General features: G+C 53.8%; 1 protein-coding gene across 1 annotated transcript; it reads right to left on the bottom strand.

Moving 5' to 3' along the window:
• Nucleotides 1-490: 490 nt before the first annotated feature.
• LOC102847495 (brain-specific serine protease 4-like) lies at nt 491-7,238 on the bottom strand. Its single transcript, XM_006893893.1, is given in 7 exon segments — nt 491-709; nt 1,444-1,601; nt 3,000-3,277; nt 3,435-3,606; nt 3,993-4,064; nt 4,187-4,225; nt 7,160-7,238. Coding segments are annotated over 7 exon segments (1,017 nt in total).
• Nucleotides 7,239-10,193: the final 2,955 nt, after the last annotated feature.

The following is a 10,193-nucleotide window of genomic DNA, read 5'->3' as shown; positions in this document are numbered from 1 at the left end:
CTTAAGCCCCACGTGGACAAGACATACACAGAGACACACACACACACAAACACACACACAGAGGTCCCAACTAGCGCGTACACACACACACACACACACACACACACACACACACACGTCCCCAACTAGCACGCGCGCGCGCACACACACACACACACACACACACTGAACGTTTCAAAGTCCCTACACACAGGATGGGAAAACAGGAACTGGAGAATAAATAATTTCTTGTTTTTGTAAGAATAAATAAGATGGGCGGGCGGGATTTACAAATAACTGTAAAAATCTTTAACATTTATATACTGTACGCACATGCCCACAGGCTCCACGGAAGGATTCCAAGCCGCGGGGCGGGGCCACCTTCCCTGCGCCGACACACAGGCGCCCCCTAGAGGTAGATCGCTTATTTACAAGGGGAAGACACGTGGCCCAGGCGGGCTATTCCCGCCGGCCTGGTCTCCCTGGACTTTGCTCCTGGGCATCCCCAGCTTTAGGAACCCCTCTGCGGCGCTCTCTAGACCCCACCCTCTTGTGAGTGTCCCCGGAGCTGCACGCCTTGCACAATTCTCTGGATCCAGGAGCGGTGGGCGGTCAGACTGATGTAGACTCCTGGGCGGTTTCGCTCAGCACAGCCTTCTCCCCAACTGATAATACCGGCCAACAGCCAGGTCCCATCCACTTGACACATCAAAGGGCCCCCGGAATCACCCTGTTTGGAGAAGGGGAATGTAGAAGAAAGGTGTGCATGAGGGAGAGGTAGAGCAGGGTTTATTTCTAGGGATTTCATTTCTCCTTTTTGGAGGTGGAGCAGGTCAAAGAACCCGCCTGGGGTGAAGAGCATCCTTAGAGAAGTTCCTGAGTTGGAGTCTACCCAGAGGTACCTCGGAAGAAAAGCCTGGCAAACTACTTTTGCAAAGCCAGGCCCTGAGAAGTCTATGAAGTGTGGTTCTACACTGACACTCACCAGTATACTATGAATCAGATTTGGTTGGTTTTGCTTGTCTGTTTATCTTCCCCTCACAGCCTTGTGAGTATATTGTTATTTCTGGTTTCCAGATGAGAAAATCGAGGCTCAAAATGAAGGAATGGCTTGTCCCAGCCAAGGCATTCATGTGGCTGAGGAGGAATGCAGGCTGGGTTTTACAACGCCCACACCAGGCCTTAACCAGGGGACCTTCTCTGCCATTTCCTGGAGCTAGAGGTAGAGAACCCCCTCAAGTGGGATCAGTTTCATGCCCAGCTGCATCATGGTTTCTAGCTTCTGGACCAGCCACAACTCTGATGCTGTGTTATCTGCATGAAGGATGAACCATAATTAATTATGCCTGGGCCAGGCTGGGAGCTGAGGGCATGTCCACCTCAGTGCTGGTTCTGGGGAGGTGAAGGGACCAGTGAGGGCAGGCCTGATGCAGGCTGGGGGTGGGGAGAAGGTGGGATGCTCACCAGGCAGGCATCTCGCTCTCCTTCCAGGTAACCAGCACACAGCATGTCTGCAGTGATGGCTTCCTGGCCAGCTCCCCGCCAGTATAGACGGTTGCAGATCTCCGAGTCGATGATGGGAACCTTCAGCTTCTGCAGGGTCTGAGGATAGGGCAGGGGCACTGGCAGCAGAGAGGACAGAGTCAGGCCTGGGCCCTCCTAATCCTGTCTCAGGGACCTATTTCCCTCCATTCAGCATTTATCCAGAGCTAATGTTTGGCCTGGAGCTGTGGTGATCCAATGGATTAGGCGTTCATTGGAGTGCTAACTAAAAGGTCAGAAATTCAAAACTACTATCTTCCAGATAGGAGAAAAGGGAGGCAGTTTGTTTCCATAGAGATTTACAGCGTTGGCAAACCTAAGAGCCAGTCCCACACTTCCCCATTCGTTACAGCCTCAGCAACTCTTGAGATCCAGTCACACTGCCCTATAGAGTCATAGGAGTTGGAGTCAGCTCAATGGCTGGGTGGTGGAATGCTCTGCTAGACTCTCTCTGAACTCCAGAGCCCCGGCCTTGGGATCTGCTGGATTAGAACCCGTGAACGTAGGGAGAGAGCATGTTTAATGAGTTCTTTGATGCCCACAAAATGCTAACAACCAGGTGTCCAGCTTTCCCCATGCCAGAAACTACGTTTCCCAGCTTGAGGACTGCTATAGAAGCAATGTTCAATAAAAGGTCAACTAGAAGGTCAGTGGATCAAGCCTCCCGCCCCATCTGCTCTGTGAGAAGAAGATGAAGGAACCTGTTTCTATACATTACAGCCTTGGAAACCCCCAGGGCAGTTCTGCTCTGTCCTCCAGGGTCACCACGATTCAGGATCAACTTGATGGCAGTGGGAATGGGTGCTGTCCACTGAGTGCAAATGAACCTGGGTTTCCCTTGTTAGAACTTGAGGAATCCCCATGCCTGCCTGGCACGAGTCCATACTCTTCCCAATCATAGTTCCAGCTCCCATGGGGACTTCAAAAAATGACTGTAAACATTAGCATCAGTGAAATTCCCAGCCACCCGGCCTGGTGTTATTTCTCTGAATCCTTCTGACTTTGGCTAAAGTTCTTGGCTCGCCCACTGTCTCCCTTAGTCTCTCCTTCAGATTCCATCTTCCAAATCACCACTGTACCTCCTGCATCTCTGAATTTCTGCTTATATGGTTCAGTCTCAATCCCTCTCTCTCTCTCTCTCTCTCTCTGCCTCTTGTGCTTTTTTTTATCTAGTCTGTCTCTTCATGATATTTTCCAAACATCCAGATGTAATTTGAAAATTTTAATTGTACAAGTAACTAAAAAATTCAATGCATTGGCTTTGAGCCAGAACTGACTCACAGCTGACCCATTGAGCTCAATGCCTTAGCCACAGTGACACCAGAACTCCTTCATAAAGTTAAATGATCTAAAATTGCTCACTTAGATTGCCACTTCTGTTCTCAAGCCCTTGATGCTGCGGTATCTGTGTCTCTGTGTCCACCACCCTCTGTTCCCCTCCACCCCAACCACTCTGCGGGGCAGGGGGCGGTCCTCACTTCCATCATGGATGCTTCCCCAGCCTGCAATCCAGCAGTCAGTGTTGGGAGGGAGCTGGACAGAGTAATCAGGAAGGCAGATGGGCAGGATCCGCTCAGAGAACAGGATGGGGTGTTCGAGGCGCACCAGGGCGATGTCAGCTCGGGCACCCTCTTTCCAGGAGTACACGGGGTGGGGCAGCACCCAGGCAATCCCTACGTTCTGGGACCGCAGGCCTGGGGTGCCCAGTTGCCAGAGCCCCAGCAACACAGAGAACTCGGACAGCCTGTCCAGCTGGCTGCTGGAAAGAGAGGATAGGCTCAACCAGGGGACAAGGAGGAGGGGGAGAGTGGGGCAAAGAAGCTTCTAGGAGAAGTTGGGTCTTCACCAGGGAGTGCTAGGGCTGGACAGAGGTTGTGGAGGATTCGAGTGGGTGGGAACAGCTCCCCACATACCCCTTGAAGCAGTGGGCAGCCGTGACCACCCAGCGGTGGGTGAGCAGGGAACCTGCACAGTGGTGGGTCTGGTTCTTCTGGATGCTTACAATCCATGGCCACTCTGCGTCAGCACTGTCCTCGCCCCCCACGATGCGGTTCAGCTTCTGGGGCTTCCCACAGGCTGGGGTTGCTGGGAGGAATGAGGTTGTCACCCCTCACGTTATCTCTTCCCCCTTCCAGTCCCTCCGTCTGCCCTCCTCACAGGCTCAGGCCGAAGGTTCCAGTTTCTCAGCTGGCTTTCCCTCACCACCTCTTTCCTTAGCCGCCCCCTCCACTCTGTCCTGTTCACCTCCTAGCCCTCCTCTGGGCTCGGCTTTGCTCTGCATCTTCTTCCTTTCTCTCCCCCCCCTTTCTGATCCTGCCTCCCCTCCACTCCTTTCTCCCATTTCTCTCACTGCACCCCCTCCAATCCTATCCCCCTTCAGACCTTCCATCACAAACACACAGGCACAGTCCCCCCACCTGCAGCTGCCCTCTTTATCACCCCTCCCCAAAGGGCAACCAGTGAGCACTCACCAGGCATTTTGGCAGCATCCAGGGTGGCTGAGGATGAGAGAGAGAGGCAGAAAGGGTCAGCGGGGAGGGAGCCTATCCCCAGTGAAAGGATGTCAGGTGCAGGGCCCTCTCCATGTGGCTCACTTCTCAGCTTCCCAGTGCTCCATTTCCTGATGCCCCAAGTCCTCTCTGTACAGCTGGGGCCCCACACTCACCTCCTACCAGCTTCCTAGCCTGTTTGAGGCTCGTGCTAACTGCAGGAATAGGACCAGGCCTAGGGGTTCTGACTGAGGGGCTGCTGGCGATGCACAGGCTCTGGCTGCGGGATTTCTTCCCCAGGCTGAGCTCCAACCCAGTACCTCTCAGACAGTACCTCTCACAGTCTGTCCTGCACACATAGTACCTCACAGTGTGTCTATCAGTCTCTTTCTCATACAAACACACACACACAGAGTCTATTTCAGTGTCCCTCTCCCCGTCGCTCTCTCATCTAGTATCTCTCTCACACACAGTGTGTCTCACACACAGTATCTCTCTCTCACATAAACATGTCTGCCTCTCAAAAGTACAAACAGAATGTGTCTCCCACAGAGTATGTCTCTCACAAACACAGTGTCCTCATACAACACAAACACAATGTCTGTTTCTAGTAAATGTAGACACAGAATGTGTTGCTCTCACACACAGTGTGTTTCTCACAATGGTTCTCTCACAAACACTTACACAAATGTCTGTCACTCACAAAAGTAGATATACGTGGCCCTCTGCCTGGGGCGGGCTGCCCTCAGCCCTCTGCCTGGGGTGGGCTGCCCTCGGCTCTCGGCTCGGGGCGAGCCATTGCGGCCCTCTGCCCGGGGCGGGCTGCCCTCGGCCCTCGGCTCGGGGTGAGCCGTCGCAGCCCTCAGGGTGAGCTCCTCAGTACCCAGTTGGTGCCATTGTCCCCAGATTGACCCCTGGGTGGGGAAGGAGAAAAAAAAAAGAATGCCTAGGGTATCCAATGTTACCTAGGACACCTTCTGCCACCCTCCCCCCCAGTAAACCTGAAAGCAACACCCTCAAAGCCCTTCTATTTGTAACTCACAAGTTTGTTCTCTCTAGGTTTGCTCCCTTTCCTATAGGTAACCTTAACTCTTGACTCCAGAATTGACCCTGAACCCAGTGCCAGTGACAAAAAGAAAATACAACTGACAGCTAAGGAAGCAAAGGAGGATGGAGCCTCTGGGTTCAACCAGCCATCCCCACTGGACCCACCTGAGAAAACACTTTGCATTCCAGAGGGGAGCAAATGACGGGAAAATATCTTCTAACAGAGCAAGAAGGCAAGCAGCTGTAACCCAAGACCACCAGTAAGGTGATAAAGCGTCCTCCCTTCCCCCCTTTACATCTACGCCCCTGTTCAGCATGAAGAAGCCAGAGAGTCGGCATCCAATTCCCACATCAATAAGACAGTTGGTTTAATTACCATTGGAAAATGCTTGTCATTCCTCTGTAGTATCTGGTCCATGCTAGACCCTCATTATTTCCTTCACCTGCTCCCTCCACCGACCAAACTGTGCAGCTCTGCAACTGCATCCTGGCCCATCCTCACCCTTCTGCCCCCAACCCTCACCTCCTTGTACCCCCATTATGTTTTTCCCAATTAAAAAAAAAAAGTAGATATAGAATATGTCCCTCACAAGTGTGTCTCAGTCACACCCAGAATGTCTCCCCTTCAGAAGCACATGCTACCTATCACAGAGTGTCTCTATTGCTCATATGTGCAGTGTCTCTGTCTCTCACACACAGTGTCTCTGTCTCACACATGCAGTGTCTCTGTCTCTCAGAAATGCAGTGTCTCTGTCAGACATGCAGCTCCTGTCTCTCACACACAGTGTCTCTTTCACACATGCATTGCCTCTGTCTCTCACACATGCAGTGTCTCGGTCTCTCACAGTGTCTCTGTCTCTCATACATGCAGTGTGTCTGTCTCTCACACACAGTGTCTCTGTCTCTCACACATGCAGTGTCTTTCACACATGCATTGTCTCTGTCACACATGCAGTGCCTCTGTCATACATGCAGTGTGTTTGTCTCTCACACATGCAGTGTCTCCGTCAGACATGTAGTCTGTCTCTCACACACAGTGTCTCTGTCTCTCACACATGCAGTGTCTCTCACAGACAGTGTCTCTGTCTCTCACACCCAGTGTGTCTGTCCCTCACACATGCATTGTCTCTGTCACACATGCAGTGTCTCTGTCTCTCACACCCAATGTCTCTGTCTCTCACACATGCAGTGTCCCTGTCTCTCACACCCAGTGTCTCTGTCTCTCACATATGCAGTGTCTCTGTCTCTCACACATGCATTGTCTCTGTCACACATGCAGTGTCTCTGTCTCTCACCAGTGTGTCTGTCTCTCACATATGCAGTGTCTCTGTCTCTCACACCCAGTGTCTCTGTCTCTCACACCCAGTGTCTCTGTCTCTCACACATGCAGTGTCCCTGTCTCTCACACATGCAGTGTCTCTGTCTCTCACACATGCATTGTCTCTGTCACACGTGCAGTGTCTCTGTCTCACACATGCAGTGTCTTGGTATCTCACACATGCTTTGTCTCTGTCACACAGGCAGAGTCTCTGTCTCTCACACCCAGTGTCTCTGTCTCTCACACATGTGTGTCTCTCTCACACAGACAACACTCCCTTCGAGCCCAAGGCCTGGATGCTGCTGTCCTGTCCCCTACCCCACACACCCCTTCCATCACCCTGCACCCTCCCACCATGGAGATGCCAGGATAAGAAGAGGAGCAGGTGGGATGAAGGTGATGGAAGTGAAGCCCACAGGTAACAACTACAGATCTGTCCCAGGAGAAGCACATCACAGAGGGTCAGCAAGAGAGTAAGGCCTCAAGGAGGGAGACTGGCTCAGTGGCTGGTTAGCACAGCAGGGATTGTGAGGATGACAGGGTGGGGTGTAGGGGGGTGGGGGTCACCAGGAGTGGGGTCCACTCCATGATACGGAACAACAACTCCAAAGCTGGTGCGTCCTGATCGCTCCTTAGGTTCTAGGCCCTGCCATGGAGCTGACCTACAGCCCTCATAGCTGTAAGGGAGACTGAGGAAGGCGACCAGCAGTGAGCAGAGCGCCAACAAGAGGGAAGGGATGGGAGAAGAGAGGAAGGAGACCAGCGTCGGGGCCCTGGGACTCACCCGAGGTCCAGAGCAGCAGGGCGGCCAGGGTCCTGAGGCCGCCCCCAGCCAGCACCGAGGCGGATCTAAAAACCACCATGGCAGTGGTGCGACAGGGTCAGGTGGTGGTCTCGGGTGACCGAGGGCTGTGTGCGCTGCGGGCGGCAGTCAAGGGCCCAGACCTCCCCGCAGGCCCGGCCAGGTTTTATGCCGCGAGCGGAATGTGGTCAGACCAGTCCTAGGGCGCCGGGTCCCCGCCACCTGGGGCTGCGGGTCACGGGGCGGAGCGGGGGGCGGGCCTGCAGGGAGGAAATGCACCGTTAAGGCCTGGTGGCTGGGCTATCTATGCTGGAGAGCCTGCGGGCCTGGGGAGCTGTCTGGGGCACACAGAGGGAGGTCCTTAATATTGAAAAGCAAGCATCCGGAGTGGAGAGAAGCTCAATCCGAATGTCTGGATGGGAAGCACCTGAAATCCGAATTTAGGGTGTTTCCCCACCCCCCAGCCCAGCCACAGTCTTGGGGCGATGGGGCTGATGAGGGCATGCGAGTGGGTGCAGTAACAGCTCCTGCCTCCAGGGGTGACTTGGTAGCCCAGCCGCCCCGGGGCCTGCACATCCCGTTAACCCTCTTCTGGGAAGGTTGAGTCAGGCTCGGCTGACACTGCAGCCGCCCGGTCCTGTCCCTGCAGCGCCTTCCCAGAAGCTGAGAGCGGCCTTCCTGTGTGCCCCTTGGGCGGGCCTCAGCGAGGTCACCTCTCACCTGGGTTTCCCGTAGCCAGCCCCAGACGCACATGGGCTGGCAGGGGGAGGGCTGAGGTCTGCAAGCAGGACACTCATCTCAGGGTAGGAATACCCGAGGGCCCCACTTCAAGGGGCTCGAGCCTCACAGGCTTTGCAGAGCAAACCAGGGAGTGGACAGAGACCACTAGGGTCTCCCGGGCAGAGCCTGCCCTCTGAAATTCAGGGTCACCTGCAGCAGTGCCTAAGGTTCCCTGACTCACCGCCCTGCAGGCTTGCAACTCCCCCACCCCAAGCAAGAGACTTCCTCCTGTGGGACAGACCCGCAGACCTCTGGCCATTCATTCATTCACCCTAATGGGTGGGAAGCGGGAGATGAATAATGATAATAGTGCCAACAGTGAGCCAGCCATTGATTCATTCAAAAACCCAAATTCCCTTCTTATTCCCACTTGACAGATGAGGAAACTGAGACTTAGAGAGACTGAAGATCAGCTTGTGAAGGTCAGCCATCCGGCAACACTGGATTGGGGACTCAAATCCAGATTCTGCAGGCAACTCTGGAATGTTCTTAGATGAACACTGGAGGTGAGGAAGTGGGGTGCAAACTGGTGATCATATAGAGACAGTATTAGAGTGGAGGCCAGGAGGGCTGTCCAAGAGAGGGGCATTTGCGCAGCCAGTGCAGGAAGCCTGTCTGGGGCTTGGAACTGGATTCTGGAGGCCAAGGACACCGGCCTGGCCTTTCTGAGCAGGCCTGACTTCCTTGGAAAGTTCACAAGCACCATACAGACCTGCTCTCCCACTGCAGCCCACCTCCTGTTAGGGCTGAGTGTTGGCAGGACCAGGCTGGCCCTGGAAGAAGCCACCTCTTAGGCAGGGTCCCGGGGTCTGCAAGCTTCTACGGGAACTGTCACCAGCAAGGAAGACCCCTGAGGCTAGGGGTGGGAGCCACGATGAAACCAGGGTTAAAAGCTCACCTGCTAAATGAAAGGTTAGCAGTTCAAAGCCATCAGCTGCTCTTTGAGAAAAGTCTTAGCAATCTTTATAAGAAACCGCTGCCTTCGAGTCCATTCCAATACCTAGTAGCCCCACAGGGCAGAATAGAACTGCCCTACAGGGGTCTAATGCTGCAAATCTTTATGGGAGCAAATGGTCACGTCTTCCTCCTGTGGATTAGCTCGTGGATTTGAACCATTAACCTTTTGGCTAACAGACCAGCACCTAACACTACACAAGCAGGTTGCATTCTCATTTTAAATGGGGAGAGGGCAGCACACCATCATCCTCATCATGTCAATTCCAACTCCTGGAGGCCCTCCACTGGGCTCCCAAGCTGCAGTCGTTACGGGAGCAGACTGCCTCACCTTCTCCCAAGGAACAACTGGTGTCAATTCAAACGGCTGCCTTTCCACTAGCAGATTAAGCAAACTGGCAGCCTACAAAATCCTATGGGGCCATTCAACTCTGTCATAGGTGATCCCTATGAAGTCTAAGTTGTCTGCGAGACACCAAACTGCAGCAGGAGAGCTCATGGGTGCACTGGAGATGGCACAGCCCCCTTGCTGCACTCCTATAAAGAGAACACCAAGGATGGAGGATGAGGGTCTGAGGTCAGTCCTCTGCCCATGCACTGTCCTCTGTGGAGGGGAACAGCAGGGAAGGATCCCATGGAATAGCAAAGGTGGAGAAGTATCACTGGGAAACTGAACCCTCACCAGCTTCCACTCCTGGGGTCTTTCTCTGTACCCCAAGTCCCTCAGGCCCCCCTCAACCTACTACCTTCCTGAAACAAAAATGATTTGGCTCTCCAACTCACTAGATAGGCATTTATTGGATGCCTGCTGTATGTCCTAGCCTCAGGAAGCACACATCCTCATGGGGGAGAGAGGTTGATGAGTAAGGCTCGGAGCAGTGAGGTGTCAGGAGATGGGCAGGGCCTTGAGACCTGAGGCGTGTAGGAGAAGGATGTGGGCAGGGACCTTGGGGTCACCCTGATGTCGAGTGAGTATTCTGGGCTCCTGGGTGAAGAGGGACTAGTTTGGCCCCTTTGTGGACATTGGGCCTCAGTGGAGGTTTTTTGAATGAATAAGAATGAAAGAAGGGAGTCTGGAAGATTCCACAGGGATCCAATGGCTCCAGTCTCCTCCTTGTCCTCTGCTTCCCAGTTCCCTCTCCATCTGCTTTCTCTGCCCTCTTTAGAACCTAACCCACTGCCCTGATGTCATGTCATGCACAAGATACTGCTACCCTAAAATGAGTGGCAGGAAGGGGCTTCTGCGGGCCTGAACATCCCGGAGGAAGCTCACTGAAGTAGG

The sequence above is a fragment of the Elephantulus edwardii genome, unplaced genomic scaffold (genome assembly GCF_000299155.1).
Source record: "Elephantulus edwardii isolate Elephantulus edwardi_28Jun2011 unplaced genomic scaffold, EleEdw1.0 scaffold00132, whole genome shotgun sequence".
NCBI lineage: Eukaryota > Metazoa > Chordata > Mammalia > Macroscelidea > Macroscelididae > Elephantulus > Elephantulus edwardii.
This window is presented reverse-complemented; position numbering and strand designations above follow the sequence as displayed.